Source organism: Orcinus orca, chromosome 10 (genome assembly GCF_937001465.1).
Source record: "Orcinus orca chromosome 10, mOrcOrc1.1, whole genome shotgun sequence".
In the NCBI taxonomy this organism is placed as follows: Eukaryota; Metazoa; Chordata; class Mammalia; order Artiodactyla; family Delphinidae; genus Orcinus; species Orcinus orca.
In genome coordinates, this window is record NC_064568.1 from 65,574,872 (window position 1) to 65,594,537 (window position 19,666).

A 19,666-nucleotide genomic window follows, 5' to 3' on the forward strand; every position below is an offset into this window, starting at 1 on the left:
CCGCGCTAGTTCCGCCTCCTCGTCTGGTTGGAAACGGAGGAGGCGGTCTCCTCCCGCCTGTTAACCCGCCTAGCCCAGCGTCCCCTCAAATAACCTCCACACCCGCGCATGCGCGCCAGGGCTAGACGGCTTCACCACTACCGGAGTGCCGCCATATTGGTAAAGGTACTGGGACCAAGGTAGAACGGAACTCCCTGTTCTCGCGGGAGCTAGAGGCGGGACTGCCACGTCCGAGCAAACCGGGAAAGGAGAGGATCCCGGAGCCGGTGAGAATTCCCTGTTTTTCCCTACCGTCCTTTTCAGGCCTTTTTCTTCATTTTAGTGGGTCATAGAGACGAGGGCGCAGAGAGTCCATATAGTGGAGGATCAAAGCCTAGAGCGGTGTCCTGGGGGCCCTGCATCAGGGATGGGGTTCCGGATAAAGAAAACGAGTCTTGGGAACAATGTGGGTGGGGACAGGATGGAATGGGGAAGCAGCCCATAGAAGTGGACGGAGGGCGCGAACGGAGTAGAGCGGACCCCGCATAGGTATAGAGTTGAGGGTCAAGTGGAGTCACTATCTCTGTCCCTCTGGTCAGCGTGATGGCCAGAGGCCTGGGGGCCCCCCACTGGGTGGCCGTGGGACTGCTGACCTGGGCGGCCTTGGGGCTGCTAGTGGCCGGACACGGGGGTCATGGCGACCTGTACGAAGACCTGCACGAGGACTTCCAGGGCCACAGCCACAGGCACTCACATGAGGATTTCCACCATGGACACAGCCATGCCCCTGGCCACACTCATGAGAGCATCTGGCATGGGCATACCCACGGTCACGACCATGGACATTCGCATGAGGATTTGCACCATGGCCGTAGTCATGGCCACTCTCATGAGAGCGTCTACCACCGAGGACATGGACATGATCATGAGCACAGCCATGCAATCTATGAGGAGTCTGGGGCTCCAGGCATCAAACAGAACCTGGACACTGTCACTCTCTGGGCCTATGTGAGTCCCCCGGGGATGGGGCAGAGGGGGACTGGTTCGGGATTGTTGGGAAACCCCACACCACTTGACCCCTGACTCTCCCTCGCCAGGCACTGGGGGCCACAGTGCTGATCTCTGCAGCTCCATTTTTCGTCCTCTTCCTTATCCCCGTGGAGTCAAACTCCCCTCGGCACCGCTCTCTGCTCCAGATCTTGCTGAGTTTTGCTTCGGGTGGGCTCTTGGGAGATGCCTTCCTGCACCTCATCCCTCATGCTCTGGGTAAGTGATCTCTAGCTTCTACCTTAAATCTTAATGTATTTCATGCTTTGGACAAGAGGGTTCTTTCCCCTTTGTGATCTCTGACCTTCCAATATTCTCCCAAATACACACCCCTTGGTTGGGGTATTTCCTCATCTGGCTTTGTCTCTCCCTTCCTCCAGAACCTCATTCTCACCACCCTCTGGAGCAGCCTGGACATGGACATTCCCACAGTGGTGAGGAAGGGGCAGGTGAAGACGTGGGGTTGGGGTGCAGGGGAAGGTCTGTGCCTCCCTATTCTTCTCTTGTGCTTGGGGAGGAAGAGTCTGAAATCAAAATCTCCCTTAATGTCTCAATGTATCCATTCCTAGGACAGGGCCCCATTCTGTCTGTGGGACTGTGGGTCCTCAGTGGAATTGTCGCCTTTCTCGTGGTGGAGAAATTTGTGAGACATGTGAAAGGAGGACATGGACACGGACATGGACATGCTCACAGTCACACACATGGAAGACAGGGTGAGCCCAGGAACAACTTTCCTGAAAGCCACCTTGCCATCTCTGAATCTCCTCATTTTATGGTTCTTAGGTGGGAGAAGACTACCCTTATGAGGACATATTGGCAAATCTCTGTTCTCCACTCTTACCAACTCCTTTCTTCCCTCAGGGCGTCCTTCAAAGGAGAAACAGAGCTCAGAGGAAGAAGAAAAGGAAGCAGGGGGGTCGAGGAAAAGCAGAGGAGGGAGCACAAGGCCCAAAGACAGGCCAGTGAAACCTCAGAACTCTGAAGAGGAAAAAGCAGGTTCAGGTGAGGGCCAGCGTTGCATACGCTTGGGCAAGGGGCATCATCATGAATCACATGGAACAGCACTGTGGGTGATCACAGGTGTCTGGAAAATACTGAGGCTGGATGTGAAGTGGTCTCTAGGGGGCTGATCAGGGCTGAGACTAGGGGTGATGAATACCTCTAATCGTTTAATCTTCCTTTTCTCCTGTAAAAGACCTACGTGTATCGGGGTACCTGAATCTGGCTGCTGACCTGGCACACAACTTCACGGATGGTCTGGCCATTGGTGCTTCATTTCGAGGGGGTCGGGGACTGGGGATCCTGACCACAATGACTGTTCTGCTACATGAAGTGCCCCATGAAGTCGGGGACTTTGCCATCTTGGTCCAGTCTGGCTGCAGCAAAAAGCAGGTTGGTGAAGGTGTGCACCAAACATGGTTGCTTCAAGCCTTTTATCCCCCGCTAACCCACCCCAAACCCAGACCGCCACCCGTTAGTTCCGAACAAGTTGTACTACAGGTATACCTCGTTTTATTGCACTCCTTTATTACAGTTAGCAGATATTGCGTTTTTTACAAATTTATAGCAACCCTGCTTCAGCAAGTCTATGGATACAATTTTTCCAACAACACTTGTTTACTTTATGTCTGTGTCACAGTTTGAGTAATTCTTGAAACATTTCAAACTTCGTTATTATCATACTTGTTACGTTGATCTGTGATCAGTGATCTCTGATGTTAACTATAGCAAAAAGATTGCAACTTGTTGAAGGCTTACGTGATGGTTAGCATTTTTTATCAGTAGAGTATTTTTTTTGTGTGTGGTACGCGGGCCTCTCACCGCCGCGGCCCCTCCCGTTGCGGAGCACAGGCTCCAGACACGCAGGCCCAGCGGCCATGGCCCACGGGCCCAGCCGCTCCGAGGCGTGTGGGATCTTCCCGGACCGGGGCACGAACCTGCGTCCCCTGCATCGGCAGGCGGACTCTCAACCACTGCGCCACCAGGGAAGCCCTCAGTAGAGTATTTTTTAACTAAGCTACGTACATTGTAGGCATAATGCTACTGCTTACAGGATAGTGTAAATATATGCATTGGGAAACCAAAAAAATTCACGTGACTTGCTTTATTGTGATGCCCTGGGACTGAACTCACAATATCTCTGAGGTATGCCTGTATTGTTAACAACAGATCCTCTAGAAACGAGGGGGAAGAAGTTCTGTTTCTTTGTCTTGTAGCTCAGTAGTTCTTGAACTGTGGTCCATAGCCATCTGAATGTTTTATGGGGGTCTTTCACACCATGCCCCTGACCCTGACCTATTGAGTCAGAAGGTCTGTGGAAAGGACCTCTTTGATCTAAGATTTTTCAGAAAGTGTCTATTCTAGATCCCCTTCTTTTTGCCTTACTATTTAGTTTCTAAAGACATGCATCTTATCCATGTACACTTATACCCCTCCAGCCACATCTAAACCACTGATAACCTTTAGATGTTGGTGAGTGCCTCTCTCTCTCTTTTCTGCCCACCAGGCGATGCGTCTACAACTACTGACGGCAATAGGGGCACTGGCAGGCACAGCCTGTGCCCTCCTAACTGAAGGAGGGGCAGTGGGCAGTGAAGTTGCAGGTGGCACAGGTCCTGGCTGGGTTCTGCCATTCACTGCAGGTGGCTTTATCTATGTAGCAACGGTGTCAGTGTTGCCTGAGCTGTTGAGGGAGGCATCACCATTGCAATCACTTCTGGAGGTGCTGGGGCTGCTGGGGGGAGTTTTCATGATGGTGCTGATTGCCCACCTTGAGTGAGAGGTGGGGTAAACCAGCCCCACCCCAGCCCCAAACCTCTAGCCTCTAAACCCTCCAGGTCAGGGGTCTGTGGAAGTTGGGGGCCCTGGCCTGGGACATCTGCCAAAGGAGGGAGTTGTATCCTAGGGAGGTGGCAACTTTGTCTTGAAAGCTATCAAGATTTGGCAGTCTTACAGGGGCTGCAGAGGTGAGAATGACAGCCCAGGGGGACCATAGTGTTGGGCATGTGCTGACCATGTTGTTGGGTTTGGGGACTAAGTGGGGCCATGAAGAAGGCTGGAAGAGAGAGGAGTCAACGGCAACCTACCCCATATCCCCCACCCCACCTATTCACAGAGGACCAAGCTGCCACACACTGGCTTCTCCAGGGTCCACCTCCCTCTCTCCCACTGGTTGGTGGAAACTCCAGGGAAGACCAGAGCCCTGAAGTGGGTAGCAGAAGTCGGGGATAAACATCAATCGTGTGTCCTGATTTGGGAGTTATTGGGGGGGAGGGGGGCTAGTTGCTACTCTCATGGCCTGATTTTTCTTTTGTTTGTATTCTTTTATATCACTGTTTGAATGGGGAAGGAGGGGTGGTGACCAGAAATAAAATCCTTGGATCTTCCGCTCCACGCGCAGTCTTTGTCCTTTTTGGGGGGAATGGGGGCCCCTCTTCTCCCGGCTCCACGGGCCCCCAAGCTTTGGTGTCTGGCCACGCCCCCGCGGTTGGAGGTCTGCCTGCGCGGGTGGCCGCCAGTGGCCTAACGCTGGCGGGTCTTCGATTGGTCCGGCTTTGCTCTCGCCGCGCCCCCTCTGCGCTCGGATTGGCTCAGTGCTGGGGGCCCGCCCACTCGCCACCCGCCATGGCGTCTCAGCTCCGGCTTCGCTTCGCGCTGGCTCTGGTCACAGGTTGGGGGGGGGGGGTGTCCTCTCCCAGGGTGGGTTGGTGTGCTAGAGTGACGTCGGGGCGCGCCCTCGGACTCTACAACCGCTGTGGCCTGTGGTCCGAATTTTACTAACTTTGCGCCCTGTTGACCTCTGACCCCTGCCCACTTCTCCCTCCCCCCCCCCCGCGTGTTCTCTCCCATCTCAGGTGCTGGTAGTGGCATCGGCCGAGCAGTGGGTGTGCGCCTGGCCGCTGAGGGGGCCACTGTGGCCGCTTGCGACCTGGACGGGGAAGCGGCACGGGAGACGGTGCGGCTGCTGGGAGGGCCGGGGAGCCACGAGGGGGCACCCCGCGGGGCCCACGCAGCCTTCCAGGCTGACGTGTCCGAGGCCGGGGCCGTCAGGCGCCTGCTGGATCAAGTGCAGGTGAAAAAGCGAGACGACGTCGCCCCCTTTAAAGCCCTAACGTTGCCTCCAGTGCCCTCGGCTCTACAAGGTTTTTTGGTGTGTAACCTACCCCTTACATAGGCCTGCTTTTCTCGCCCGCCATCTGTCGTTGTGTCCTGTGCGGGCATCACCAGGGATGAGTTTCTGCTCCACATGTCTGAGGATGACTGGGACAAAGTCATAGCTGTCAACCTCAAGGTGGTGATCTCTGAACCCATGACTTCTGGGCCCTCTAGCCTGGGGAGGGAGTTGGAGGAGTGTCACCCCTGCTGATCCTTTCTGCCTTGTTACTTTCTCTCCCCACCCCCAGGGCATCTTTCTAGTCACTCAGGCTGCAGCCCAAGCCCTGGTGTCCAGTGGCTGTCCTGGCTCCATCATCAACATCAGTAGCATCGTAGGGAAGGTCAGGTTGAGTTGGGACGAGGTCAGCCAGCCAAGTGGGCACAGAGAGGAGAGCCCCTCCTTAGGACTCCCAACTTAACCCCAATCTCTGGCTCACCCAAAGGTGGGGAACGTGGGACAGACAAACTACGCAGCATCCAAGGCTGGAGTGGTTGGGCTGACCCAGACTGCAGCCCGGGAGCTTGGACGGTTGGTCAGACACCTGGGGCCATGTGGAAGGTCTGAGGGAGGGTCAGTGTTGAGTCCTCTCTGGAGTCAGCAGCCACTCTCCTTTCCACAGACATGGGATCCGCTGTAACTCTGTCCTCCCAGGGTTCATTAAAACACCCATGACACAGAAAGTGCCACAGAAAGTACTGGACAAGGTAGGAGACTGTGGGTGGAGGGCAGAATCATTCAGAGAGCCAACCTCTCTGGGCTTCAGAGAGAGGATGCTGGGCCCAGTGAGGGGCATATTCAGCAAGCATATAAGGAATGAAGACCAAAAAAAGTCACAGACTCGGTCTACAAAAAAAAAAAAAAACCATGAAAAAAACCTTCACTCACACGAGTGTTTCCTTACAGGTGACTGGAATGATCCCAGTGGGACATATGGGGGACCCTGAGGGTGAGCATTGAGTGCAGAGGGGGCCTGAATGAAGAGATCCCGAGGTCTGTGGTATCTGAGAGGGTCTCACCAGGATTGGTGGTTGGGGGAGGGATGATTCTGGTAGGTGGCTACTTTGGGTCTGTGAGAGTGAGTAGGATTCTGCCCTCTCCCCACCATTCCCATAGATGTGGCAGATGTGGTCGCGTTCTTGGCATCTGAAGACAGTGGATACATCACAGGGGCGTCAGTGGAAGTCACTGGTATGAGGCCATCAGGGGGAGGAAGAGGACAGAGAAGTGGAACCCAGAAAGCAAATGAGGGGAGTCTGGAGCCACTGAGGGAAGGGCAGAAGTTCCCATAGGCCAAGGACAGAAGTGGATGCCTTCCCCCCAGCCCATTTGTCTCCACCTATACATCTGTCCAAATGTTTCTGCCCCTCCCAGGAGGTCTTTTCATGTAACTGCCTCAAGGACCCCGGACTCTGCTCACTATCCCACCACTCTGCTGGGCCTCCTGCTGATGAGGACTCAGAGTTCCCAGGCTACAAAAGGGGTGGCAGTGTATGGCTCAGGAATGCTGAATATGGGAGGCAGGGGTGCTTGTGACCCTAATAAATTCCAAATCCTCTTCCCTGCCACCTCCGGTTTTTCTTGTGTCCAAGTCCTCAGACCCTTCGCCACCTCCCCCTCCTTTCCCTTTCGCGAAGGATTGTTCCCTTTCACTGCCTGGTCTCCCAGGGCAACCCCCGCCGCCGGGTATGAGAGGAGAGAGTGTGTGTCACTGTGTGTGCGTGACACTCTGGGTCTTTTGGAGGGAGGGGCTCTCTGCCCCACCCCCTTCCACTGATCCTGCAGCCCCAGTCCCCTCCCCCAATTCCCTGGGTCCTTATGGTCCCCAAGGGTGATTTGTTCATGGCCCCATCGTAGTATCCAGTCTATCCTTGGGAGGGGGTCTTGGAACAGGTGGCCCTCCCCCACCCCTCTCCTTTCTCTGAGTCCCCCCCCTCCCCTTTCTCTCCACCTTACAATAGCTGCAGCCGGCCGGGGGTCGGATGGGGGGGATTAGGGGAGGGGGCCAGGATTAGGGGAATGGGCCAGCCGATGAAAGGGGCTGGAGGAGAGCAGAAGGGAGGGAGGGGGCTGGGAGGAGGAGGAGGAAGGGGAGGGGGTCCGCGCTAATCGACTCTGGAGCCCACATAAGGACTGGCCACGGACTGAAGGCGAGGACAGGGAAGTAGGGGGGAACTGGGGGAGGGGGCGAGGGGACCCACTGCTGCCTTGTCCCAGAAAGAGGCCACCCCCTGGCAGTTGCAGCCCAAGTCCGGGAGCCCCAGTTCAAGCTGGAGGAGACAGACGCCCATCACGGTCTCTTTTCCCCCGTATCCCTCTCATCCCCTGCCCTCAATGGGGATCGCTCTGCCCCTTCCTCTTCTCTTCCCTCCCGGTCCCCTTCCTTTACTGGGAAGTCCTGGAGGAGACTTCTGCCCGCTTCCCACTCCAGACATTCGGCCCCTTGTGCCCCCCACCTACACGCGCACAACCCCTCCCCGATAGGGGCCCCATCGTGTGTGTGTGTGTGTGTGTGTGAGATAGGGGCCCCATCGTGTGTGTGTGTGTGTGTGTGTGTGTGTGTGTGTGTGTGTGTGTGTGTGTGTGTGTGTGTCCCTGCTTCCGAGTGGTGTCTCCATTCCCCCATACCTCCCGTGTGCCTCCCTCCCCCGCCCCGGGCCGCGGCTCTTGATTGTCCAAACGCAATTCTCGAGTCTCTAGCTCTGGCCGAGAGTTGAGTCTGGACGTCCCGAGCCGTCGCCCCCAAACCTCGAAGGGAGAGCGGGTCGGAGGGTCTAGGGAGAGCCAAAGCGGAGGGTGGAGCAGGTCACCAGGGTGGTAAGGGAATCCCGGGCACGTCGGAACTTAGTTGCGTTCACAGGACTGAAGGACTGTAGCGGCAGAGGCTCCTCTGCAACTCTTTTTTCCCCGGAATCCCGGGCTGGGGTTATGGAGAAGTTGTGTGTGGGGAGGAGGGGCGCCCTTCCCCAGAGCCGCCAGGGGACGCGGAATGGGGGAGGTGGCCCCTTTTCCAATTCCCTCTGTCCCCTCCCGGGGTCCGAGAGATCCCAGGCCCCGCCCTCCAGAGCGGAGGCCCCGAGTGGGGGCCTTGGAAGGGGACAGTGGCTGAGGTCGGCCGCGCGACGGTGCTGGCCAGGGGACGGAGACTGCGATCCCCACGTAGCGCGGGACTCCGGGGACGCCGGCTGCTCGCGGGGGCCGTGGGGAACCCGGGCGTCCACGTCGCGTCCCACCCGCGCCGCGACTGGCGGGTGACGTCTCTGCCGGCGGGGGGCGGAGTGGAGTGGAGGGGCAGGCGGAAGTGACGTAGGGCCCCAGCGCCCGGGCCATGGCGGCGGCGGCGGCGGCAGCGGGAGCTGCTGTCTGAGCAGCGGCTGCGGACCGAGCGAACTCGGCCGGGGAGCCCGGGCCCCGGAAGAGGCGCTGTGGCGGCGGGAGCGCGGACAGCTGGAAGCTGGTGAGGGGCCGCGCCGGCGCGGAGTGGGGGGCGGAGGAGGGAGCCTAGGGAGGGCGGGGTCTCCGCGAGGGGCGGCCCCCCTAACACCCTTCCTCCCCTTCCCCCTTCCCCCACTCCCCAGCCTACCTCTCCTCCTCCCCGGCGGTGGAGCCCTCGTGGGGGTCTGTGCCCGGTCACCATGACGACGCCGGCGAATGCCCAGAATGCCAGCAAAACGTGGGAACTGAGTCTGTATGAGCTCCACCGGACCCCTCAGGTGACAGGGATTCTCCCTTTACAACTTACTCCTTTTCCCCAGACCCCCATCTCACAGCCTCTTCCATTTTTTGCCCCATTCTGCCCGATTTCACACTCCCCGGCCCTTTGAATTACCTTAATCTTTCAAAGCGTTTTCACATTTATCTCATTTAATCCTAAAAACAGACGTGCCAGAGAGGTAGAGCAAGTATTACTATCTTCATTTGAAAGATAGTAAACAGGCTGAAATTACCTTCCCCGTTCCTCAGGTCCGCATCATAGGTCAGTGCATTTAAGACTCACCTTGGGAGTTTATTAAAAATGGAATTCCCGCTGGCCCTACCTCTAACATTGTGATACAGTAAAGGGATGGAACCCCAGAATCTGCTTTTTTTTTTTTTTTTTTTTTTGCGGTACGCGGGCCTCCCACTGTTGTGGCCTCTCCCACTGCGGAGCACAGGCTCCGGACGCGCAGGTCCAGCGGCCATGGCTCACGGGCCCAGCCGCTCCGCGGCATGTGGGATCCTCACGGACCGGGGCACGAACCCGTGTCCCCTGCATCCGCAGGCTGACTCTCAACCACTGCGCCACCAGGGAAGCCCCAGAATCTGCATTTTTAACCTGCATCCTAGGGGATTCTGATATAGGTAGTACCAGGACTGCACTGTAAGAAATTCTGTTGACCAAGTAAGTCTTCCACAGATGGAAAATCTGTGCCACGCCCATCCCCAGGCCTATCACCAAACCTCAGATCCTCCTATTCCAAAGCTCCTACTCTTAGAATTCCCAATTTCCTCATGTGGCCAACGTGAGGTACCCAGATTCTGATATCTCACTGTATTTCTCAAGACTCCAATTTCATGGACCACTTGTTTCTAAAACCCCTTTCCCCCCAACCCACCCACCACCTTTCCACTCATCGACGCCTCCAGGAAGCCATCATGGATGGCACAGAGATTGCAGTTTCCCCTCGGTCACTGCATTCAGAGCTCATGTGCCCCATCTGCCTGGACATGCTGAAGAATACGATGACAACCAAGGAGTGCCTCCACCGATTCTGCTCTGATTGCATTGTCACGGCCCTGCGCAGCGGGTAACAGGAGGGACAGGTTTGAGATGGGGGGAGGGGGACAAGAGTTGGACCCTCCATGCCCTGGTGACTGACTCCTCAGGGCCTCCTTTCTCCCACACCAGGAACAAGGAGTGCCCTACCTGCCGAAAGAAGCTGGTATCCAAGCGGTCTCTGCGGCCAGACCCCAACTTCGATGCTCTGATCTCTAAGATCTACCCCAGCCGGGAGGAATATGAGGCCCACCAAGACAGGGTGCTCATCCGCCTCAGCCGCCTGCACAACCAGCAGGCGCTGAGCTCCAGCATTGAGGAGGGGCTGCGAATGCAGGCCATGCACAGGTTCGGGGGCCACGAAGAAGGTGGCAGCGGTGCTGATGGGACAGATCCGTGGGTCAGACTCCTGGGGCTGTCTTTGCTTCTAAGCCTCAGCATCCTGAGTGCTGATCACAGTCTTAACTGTCACGCCTGGAGGTCATGGATGTAAACTGTAGCTTGTACTACTGTTCTTAAGGAAATAGCTCATCTTCTAACTTTCTGGAAGTTAGAACAGTAGAGTGCTTTTTGAGCATGAGCTCTGAGTTCACACTGCTGGGAATTAAATCACCTCCTAGTCCAGCATCACTCAGTCTTTAATGTGTATCTAAATTACCTGAGAGTCTTGTTAAAAATGCAGATTCTGATTCAGTAGGTCACAAGTTGGGCCTGAGATTCTGCATCTCTACAAGGCTGTGCTACTGGTTCTTGGACCACGCTTTGAGAGGCAAAGAGACTATGGTCTCAAACTAGTTATTTAACCTCTCTAAGCCTCAGTTTCCTCAACCATAAAATAGAGATGATATAATTACCTGTGTCCGTAGGATTTGTATAATTTGAGGCAATCAGTGCAAAATACTTAACAATGTGCTTAGCATGTAGTCAGTATGTAATAAATATTAGGTATCATCATTAAGATTTCCCTGATCTCTTAATTCTCTGAAGTTTAAAATCTAAACCCCTTATCCTTGGTGCTTTCTAACCTCAACCACTTGTTTCCACAGGGCCCAGCGTGTGAGGCGGCCGATGCCTGGGTCAGATCAGACCACAACGATGAGTGGGGGGGAAGGAGAGCCTGGGGAGGGAGAGGGGGATGGAGAGGATGTGAGCTCAGACTCCGCCCCTGACTCTGCCCCAGGCCCTGCTCCCAAGCGACCCCGTGGAGGGGGCGCAGGGGGGAGCAGTGTAGGGACAGGGGGAGGTGGCGCTGGTGGGGTGGGTGGGGGTGCCGGTTCTGAAGACTCTGGTGACCGGGGAGGGACCCTGGGAGGGGGAACCCTGGGCCCCCCAAGCCCTCCCGGGGCTCCCAGTCCCCCAGAGCCAGGTGGAGAAATTGAGCTCGTGTTCCGGCCCCACCCCCTGCTCGTGGAGAAGGGAGAATACTGCCAGACTAGGTGAGAGCTTCGTCCTTCCCCAGACCACTGAGAAACCAAAGGTCTCATGATCTTCCATCAGAATTGGGCTTCGCCCAAACCCAGAAAGAATCCCTAACCCAGAGGCCCTTTGGGAAATCCCCAACTTCCCTTCTCCATTTGAGGCTTCCTGTGCCCTCAACCTGCCCTCTCTCCCACTCCAGGTATGTGAAGACAACTGGGAATGCCACAGTGGACCATCTCTCCAAGTACTTGGCCCTGCGCATTGCCCTCGAACGGAGGCAGCAGCAAGAGGCGGGGGAGCCAGGAGGGCCTGGAGGGGGCGCCTCTGACGCCGGAGGACCTGATGGGGGAGGTGGGGAGGGTGGGGGCGCCGGAGGAGGTGACGGCCCTGAAGAGCCTGCCTTGCCCAGTCTGGAGGGTGTCAGCGAAAAGCAGTATACCATCTACATCGCCCCCGGGGGCGGAGCTTTCACGGTGAGAGCCTCTGAGGGCAGCGGTGTGAGAGGAGAGGAGGGAGAGTGGCCTGGGGACGCAGAACCAAGATCCTGACCTCCTAACTGACCAGCCGTCTTCTCCCTCTGCATCTCCCATCTCTCCCTTCTCTGTCCATCCTTCTTCCCCATCATCCGTGTCCGTGATTTGCCCCATTTATTATTCCTTCTTTTTTTTTCTCCTCTCATTCATTTCCTTTACTATCTTTCCCAACTTACTTTCCTCTTCCCTCTCCTCCCCCATCCACCCCCTCTGTAGACACTGAATGGCTCGCTAACCCTGGAGCTGGTGAATGAGAAGTTCTGGAAAGTGTCCCGACCACTGGAGCTCTGCTATGCCCCCACCAAGGATCCAAAGTGACCCCTCAAGGGGACAGCCAGGGGATGGGGACCATGGGGTGTCCCTGAGTCCTGGCCCACCACCCAGCTTCTTTGTCCCCCAGAGCCCCCCAGCCCGGCCAGCCAGCAAGAGGACACAAATGAGGACAAGTGGCTTTTATACAAAGTATCTATATCAGATTCTTCTATATTGTACAGAGTGGGGCCTGCGCCCCCATCTACTGCCTTTTCTATTGCCCCCAACCTCCCATCCATGCAAGATGTTGGGAAGGGTGAAGAGCCCTTCCCATCATGCCCTTCTACCAACAACAACAAATTTGCTTTTATTCCTCTTTGAAACCTGTGGTTTTGTGTCTCTTTATCAGGGGGTTAGTAGAAGGAGAGGAAAACAAAGATCGGGGAGGGAACCCTAGAAATCATGTAGAATCAGCCTTGGAAATGGGGAGGAAATGTCAAAGGGTATTCACGGTGTGTAGATCCCATTTTCCTGAACCTTCAAATCAGCAAATGTGAACGAAAATTGGAAGGACCTGTGAAGCTGTAAGAGAGAGGGTGGAGAGCCGAGAGGTGTGAAGTCAGATCCCAAGCTTCCCCCCCCATGACCTGAATGCCCAGGCTGAGAGCCCGGGTTTCAATACCACAGGGAAAGAAGGAAAGTGGCTCAAGAGGGTGACGCGGCAGGCCCGAGATGTTTGGAAGGGGTACAATTCCTCGTCCCTGCGAGAAGCTGGTTTCTAAAGCTGGAGAGAAAAGGCGCGGATGGGGGGAGGGCTGCGAGAACCTCCCTGCACATATCCCGCCCCCGGGTAGCCTCCCGAAGAAGACGGGCAGGGCCAGGGACTACAGTTCCCAGGAGCGAGCGAGCCGGTCGGTGCCCGCCGAGCCGCGGGGCTGAGCGGAGGGAGGGCTGCCCGGGAGTTGTAGTTCTGTGCCGGTCCCGGCGGCAGCGGAGAGCCCAGGTGGGGGCATCCAGTAAAGCGCTCGCTGCTCCGCATCCCCCACGCCTCGAGTTCCGCGGGCGGGGTCCGGGGCCCACGTAGCGCGCCACGCCCCGGCGAGGTGGAGAGGATCGCCTCCCCAGGAGGGACTGACGCTGCCTCCCGCCACCCGCTTTGGCCTCTCTGCCCCTCACTTCCTGTTTCCGTTGCCCTTCGCGCCCCCACCCCACTCCGCCCCAAATTCCCGTGGCTCGCTCAGTCTAGTCTCGGCCCTCCCGGCTGAGGAGTCAGCCTCGGCGTCAGACTCGCCGGCCCGAGGGCACCTCACTCCACGCTTGGCGTTTCTCGTTTGCTGCCCGTCGTCCCTTTCACCCTCAGTACGACGGACGCAGGGGGTACCCTCCAGCCCAGGTGACCGGGCGCCCACCCCCGAGACCTCTCGCCCTGTAGAAATAGACAACACCCACTTCATCCTCGTATAAGCCCCTTTCTACCCCCGCCTCCCTGGATCCCCGATCCTGGCTCCCCTTTTCTCCCACCCCAGGCATCCAGGGGGGCGACGCTCCCGGGATGTGAGGGCGGGAGGAAGGTGGGTGTCGCTCCCGGAGTTTCAAGGGAGAGAAAACGATGGCGAGGAGTCGCGGGAGGTACCGAGGTGGAAGCCGAAGAGTCTGGAATGAACCCGGCTTCTCTTCTGGTTCCAGCGGCTGCCCGGAGCGACACTTCCTCACTCTCCTCGTTCTCGCCAGCCCTACCCGACCCGGTGGCCCTTCTGCCTCTTCCCCCGCCCTCTGGCTTCACTCTGGAGCCGCCTGCGAGCCTTGGTCCCCCGTCTCTCCTCTCCTAGGGCCCCAGTCCACACCACGGCCCACCCTCTCCGCCGTTCCGCTTCTCACGCTCCTCCTCGGACCCCTCTCTGCTGCCAGTGCTCTGTCACCCTCCTCTGCCCCCGAGACGCTGAACTTCGCAGGCTGCCTGTTTCTTTAGATGGCACCATGTGAGTGACATACAGAACTGTTGCTCCAGGTCCATCTCCTCTGCCCACAACAAAGAAAAAATGACTGCCTGACCTGACCTGACCAGGCGTTCCCCTTCCACAGTGCTGGCAGAAGGGGGCGGGGGTTGCTCCAATTCTGTTCCACCCCCACTCCCTGAGATAGCTCCCCAAGTCTTTCAGCCTCTGTCAGTGAAGCCTGCACCTATGGGTGAGGCAAAGTGAGAGACACAAAGTATACAAAAGGGAACCTGATTATTTTGTTGAGAGACAAGATACAGAAGATAAAAGGAGAGCAACTACCCAGAGGAGCAAGGTGGAGAAAGAAAGACATTCGATTCAGACTGATCGGGGTCCAAATCTCCACCTCGCCACTTAGAAACCACACGACCTCGCATAGGAAAGGGACTTGCGGGGTGGGGCCCGCAGTTGTGTATTAACAAGCCCTCCATGTGAATCTGATGTGCTCGGGGCCCAGAACCCCTGCAGTAGATGCTCTGGTCCTTACAGTGAATGACAAGTGTCCCCTTGGAGGGATGCCAGGCCTCAGGGCAGGGGCATCACTGGAAGCCGCAGGGTGGTCAGGAAGAGCTTCTCAGAGGAGGTGCCACCAGGCTGGATGGACGGGAGGGAAGAAGGAAGTAGGTGGGGGGCCTGTGGGGGAGGGGAGCCTCTCTCTCTGTTAGTCTCCCCCTCATTTTATCTCTTTCAGGCTTCTTGGTCCCCAAACCGTAGCAGATTATGTGTCTAAGTGCAGAAGCTGAGCCCCAGAGCCCAGGACCAAAGGAGACCCCTGCCCAGGTGAGGCCTAACCCTGAGGGCTTGGTTGTCACCCAGCTGCCCTCAAAACCCTGGCAAACTGCTAACGGGAAAGTTGTGCCCTGGGTTCCTCAGGGCGGGGCTCAGCCTGCCTGCGCCACCTTGGTCTCTCTGCCTCCCCCTCCTCCTGGCTGCTCTCACCTTCATCCCCTCCCCTACAGGCTGGGAGCCAAGGCAGAGGAGAAGGAGAAGGCAGGACAGACCTCCAGCTCCCCATCTACCCCTTGACCCCTCTGCTGTCACAGCTGACCCTGTCCCACGTCCCTCCCAGCAGCCCCTGCCCCCACCCCAAAGCCCTTTTCTGGCCTGGACTGTGGAGCCTCCTTTTGTCATGCTCCCACCCCTCCCAGCACCACCTGGTCCATTTGAGTGAGAGGCCCTTTCCCTGCCCCCAGTGTGGGAAGTGCTGCAGCCACGGGGCCACCTGACCCTGCCCCTGCACTCCCACACAGGTGACAGGCCCTATGGCTCTGGCCTCCATGGCTGTGGCTTCACTCAGAGCCCCCTTCTGCTTTGACAACCGTCCACACCCAGTGGGAAGGACAGGGATGAACAGAGCGGGCCGCCAACCCCGCAGCACTCCAGGAGGGCAGCCCTGGGGACAGACTCCCTCCACAGTCGGAGTGACTTGCCTCTTCTGTGGGAGGCATAATGGGGCACGGCTCCCTGACCCACCCCATCCCCGCCAGAGCCACCACATTAGGTGATCAGAGTGTCTCACCGGAACCTACTCAGGGCTGGAATGGCCAGGTCCACCTCACTTCTAGTCCACAATCTAATCCCCCAGGAAAAGAGCTTTTCCTGTTTCTTAGAAAAGAATCTGTACTTCCAATCTCCTGTCCTCCATCTGAGAAGTTTAACCAGGCTGCCTGAGACCTACTGCCATCACGGACGGATCAGATTTCCCGGGATTTTCTTGAAGGGATTTTTTAAAGAGATAACTGAATCCCCAGAGATCTCCATGACAACCCCCACCATCAAATTCTAGTTGCCCACAAATCCCACCCAACCCCATCACTTCCCCCAGAGGCCGCTGGCTGCTTATTGCCTCCGGTGCTAAAGCTACACCCAGCACCCCATCGGATGAGGCCATCTCCCTGTGCCCACTCCTGGACCCACGGGCCCTGTTTCAGGGCTTTCTGTGACCTTCACTGCATTTCACACTAAGAATAAAGCCCAGACGGAGGCTGCTTTTTCCAGCAGCACCATGGGCCTCTTATTGAAAGGTGAAAATAGGCAGAGGCATGTATCCAAGGAGAAGGAAGGGAAATGGAGGAGATGGAGACCAGTGGAAGAAGCCAAGGGAGGTTGGGGGAGAAAGTGGGAGGTTCTGGGTGTGGAAAAAGTAGAACAGGGCTGTGTGGGAGAAGACAAGAAACACCTGGCCAGTACAAGCACTTCCTTGCATTTGCACTTCTTCCGCAGGATTCCTCACTTACTGTCTTCTTCATGTGCTGGGAAACTGGTTTTGAACAAGAGTCAGCAGGGAGTCCCACGGAGCATCCCCTCCAGATTGGCACCCTGGGGCCCAGCGTGGCCCCGAGGATGGCACGTCATCATTCACTCTTGTAGGAGGTTCTGCTAGGGGAGTTTCCGCCTTGGGCGGCACCTTCAGTAAATTTATTGTTATTGTTCATGTTCAAGGATAAGGTAGACCTTAGTTCTTGTATTAACTTCCCCCAAAGAAAACTCTTTAGAACTTGGCAGATTTCTCCCGATGATGTATCAGAGAGGCTGATTATTGCCACATGCAGGAAGGGATGAAAGAACCTCTAAGGTAAAAGGATCACTTGGGAGACCGCTGGTCAGTTTCACCCTTTCAGAAACTATGTATTGAGTCCACCATGTGTCAGGACTGTTCTAGGACCTGGGTACCACAAACAGGTGTGTGATGTGGCCCCACCTTTGAAGCATGTGATCTCAGGTGTTCGTGGTGAGCATCTCAATATTGAATCTAGTCCTAACGAGTGTATCCACTATAATATCTCTCAAGTCTGTCCACTCTTCTCCATCCCTCCACCTCCCTGGGCCAGCGACCACTTGGACTGTCTGGCTCTTCTCTGAATCACTGAGATCACTGGAGAGGCCGGAAAGACCTTCTCTGAAACAAGAGGCATGCCTGAGTAAGAGAGACCTTTCTGAAATGCAAATCTGATGGTTTCAGGCACCCTGCTGAAAGACAGTCAATGGTTTCCCACCGACCTTAAGTTAAAGACCCAAGTCCTTAACCTGGCCTCTAAGGCCCCTTGGGGTGTGGCCCCACCGGCCTCTCCAGCCTCACCTCCCACTACTCACCCCTGTCACTCCCTAGCGCTCTACTCCACCGTGGCGTGCTTCCTCCCGCAGGCTGGGCCCTCCACCCGAAAGGCTTCTTCCATTTCTCTTTTAAGTTAGCTCCTGTGCGTTCTTCAGATCTCAGCTCCTTTACCACATCCTCAGGGAAGGTACTCAGACCTTCCTTTCGGGTCAAATTCCCCTCCTCTGAGCTCCCACACCAAGGCGCACTCTTTCTCCGAGGTACTGTGTGTGGTCGCAGATCTGTGTTTTTTGGGGATTACTCGATTGGTGTCTGGCTCCCCATGGAACGTAAGCTCCCTGAGGGCAGGAGCCAGGACTGCAGATGCTCACTCTTGTCATTCCCTGGACCTGGAACTGGACACTCTATGAATATGGAGTTGAAATATTGGTTGAAAGGATGCATGCATGCCTGGATCTGGGGCAGGGGACGCATATTTCAGGATCTCAGGATGGATTGAGGCCGTGATTCTCCCTCCAAAAGCTGCAGCCCAGGAGTCCCATATGTCATTTCCTTAACACCATTCCTTCCTCCACGCTTCCTGGCATTGTCCGTCCACGGTTGAGCCTCCGTCCCAGACTCCTCCACCTTGTCCATGAGACCCCTTCTCCCTTTGACTTCCTAATGCCCCTTCCTGGTTTTGCCCCTTTGGCTTCAGAAGGCAGCATGGAATAATATGGCAACAGCGGAGGATTCAGAACCAGAAATTTGGGTTCAATAACTAGATAAAAGGATTAGCAGTGTGACCTTCAGCTGGCTTTTAAACCACTCTGAACCCTAGCCTTCTTATCTGTAAAATGGGAACAACTTCAGAATCAAGCAAGATGGAGGATGTGGAAAATCTAAAAGCACCATCACCTAGAAATACTGATAAAAAGGAAAAAAATTAAACATATAACTGAGTTCTCAAAAGGAAAGTAAAATCCCAGGTGCTAGAAACAAAGAGAAAACTGAAAGCCAGAGGGTGAGCTGACTGTGGCTACGGTTACTAGGAGGGGGCTGGGAAGGAACAGGTTCTGTCAACCTTTTCTGTTTCACCAGCCACCCAGAGACAGATGAGGTCTCAGTCCTGAACAGGTGGGGAAATTAGATGAAAGACAGCCAAAGTTGACTCAAGAAGAAATAGAAAGCCTGACAGCTCTATAAATTCTAATAAATTGAATGAGAAATTTTAAGTACACACACACACACACACACACACACACACACACACACACACACTACCCAAATGGCTTTATAAGTATATTATTCTGCTAACTCTTCAAGGAACTGTTTATTTATTTATATAGACCGTCCCAGACAATGGAAAAAGAGGACCAATTGAACTTATAAGATTGAAAATCCTAAATGAAATATTAGCAAACTGAATCCAATGGAGTTTGTGCAAGTGCATGTATATATGCACGTGTGTATGTGTGACCAAGCAGAGTTTATTCCAGGAATACAAGGATGGTCTACTTTAAAAAATCTATTAATGATATTTACAGCATTGACATATTAAAAGGAAAAAATATGATTGTCCCAATATGTAGAGATGCACCTGGGTAAAGTTTAACACTAATGATTTAAAAAACAAATCTAGCTAACTAGGAATAGAAAATAACTTCCAACACTAATACAAAGATACTAGTTTTTACTGTTTCTATTCAACTTGTGCTGGGGGTGGTGGTGGTCTGAACTAGCACAATAAGAAAAAGTAGAAGTAAAGCCATAATTATACATAGATGATTGATTATTTACATAGAAAATTTATGAGAACCTACAAACAATTAAAACTAACACCCTTTTGGGGGGCAAGATGAATATTCAAACATCAATATGGCTATACAACAGCAATAAACAAATTTTGTTTTAAGAAAATACCATTTGTAATTGCAACAAAAACTATAAGGTACTTAGGAATCAATATAGCAAAATATGTGCATGAGCTTTATGGAGAAAATTATAGAACTCTATTGGAGAACATGAAGAGAAGACAAAAAAGAATGGAGAGATATGCCATGCTCATGAGGAGGAAAATTCAATATACAGCTGATTAGTTTTTTTCAAATCTATACATTTAGTACAATTCTAATCAAAATCTATACATTTAGTACAATTCTACTCAAAAGTACTAGAGGGCTTCCCTGGTGGCGCAGTGGTTGAGAGTCCGCCTGCTGATGCAGGGGACATGGGTTCGTGCCCCGGTCCGGGAAGATCCCACATGCCGCAGAGCGGCTAGGTTCGAGAACCATGGCCGCTGAGCCTGCGCATCCGGAGCCTGTGCTCCGCAACGGGAGAGGCCACAACAGTGAGAGGCCCGCGTACCGCAAAAAAAAAAAAAAAAGTTCTAGAATTTAGTACAATTCTAATCTAAATTCTATTTAACAAGCTGTTCTTTAAATTCTTGTGGAAGAGTAAATGGCCAAAAAAAGTCAAAACAAGTTTGAAGTGCAA

General features: G+C 54.8%; 3 protein-coding genes and 1 long non-coding RNA gene across 7 annotated transcripts; all 4 read left to right on the forward strand.

The window, feature by feature from the left end:
• Positions 1-131: 131 nt before the first annotated feature.
• SLC39A7 (solute carrier family 39 member 7) lies at positions 132-4,417 on the forward strand. The gene is made up of 8 exons (XM_004267751.3): positions 132-266; positions 579-987; positions 1,077-1,245; positions 1,407-1,460; positions 1,596-1,739; positions 1,888-2,028; positions 2,222-2,418; positions 3,533-4,417. Exons 2-8 carry the CDS (start codon positions 583-585, stop codon positions 3,803-3,805), a joined length of 1,383 nt encoding a protein of 460 aa, XP_004267799.1. The 5' UTR covers positions 132-266; positions 579-582; the 3' UTR covers positions 3,806-4,417.
• Positions 4,418-4,472: 55 nt separating this feature from the next.
• HSD17B8 (hydroxysteroid 17-beta dehydrogenase 8) lies at positions 4,473-6,747 on the forward strand. Of its 4 annotated transcripts, none has more exons than XM_004267749.4 (9): positions 4,473-4,696; positions 4,881-5,098; positions 5,201-5,317; positions 5,430-5,522; positions 5,625-5,710; positions 5,802-5,886; positions 6,086-6,128; positions 6,296-6,370; positions 6,554-6,747. In XM_004267749.4, exons 1-9 carry the CDS (start codon positions 4,651-4,653, stop codon positions 6,568-6,570), a joined length of 780 nt encoding a protein of 259 aa, XP_004267797.1. In that variant the 5' UTR covers positions 4,473-4,650; the 3' UTR covers positions 6,571-6,747. The 4 variants fall into 4 exon arrangements, with proteins under 4 accessions (XP_004267797.1, XP_033280163.1, XP_033280164.1 ...); XM_033424272.2 differs by having other exon boundaries at positions 5,802-5,874; XM_033424273.2 differs by lacking the exon at positions 5,201-5,317 and having other exon boundaries at positions 4,881-5,176.
• A 2,021-nt stretch (positions 6,748-8,768) lies between these two features.
• Positions 8,769-12,522, forward strand: RING1 (ring finger protein 1). Its single transcript, XM_004267748.4, has 6 exons — positions 8,769-8,892; positions 9,806-9,966; positions 10,068-10,283; positions 10,982-11,371; positions 11,554-11,827; positions 12,104-12,522. The coding sequence occupies exons 1-6, from the start codon at positions 8,815-8,817 to the stop codon at positions 12,203-12,205; spliced, it is 1,221 nt and encodes a 406-aa protein (XP_004267796.1). The 5' UTR covers positions 8,769-8,814; the 3' UTR covers positions 12,206-12,522.
• An 848-nt stretch (positions 12,523-13,370) lies between these two features.
• LOC125965531 (uncharacterized) lies at positions 13,371-19,000 on the forward strand. The gene is made up of 4 exons (XR_007479519.1): positions 13,371-13,532; positions 13,969-14,118; positions 14,828-14,916; positions 15,096-19,000. It is a non-coding gene; the product is annotated as an uncharacterized LOC125965531 (long non-coding RNA).
• The last annotated feature ends 666 nt before the right edge of the window (positions 19,001-19,666 follow it).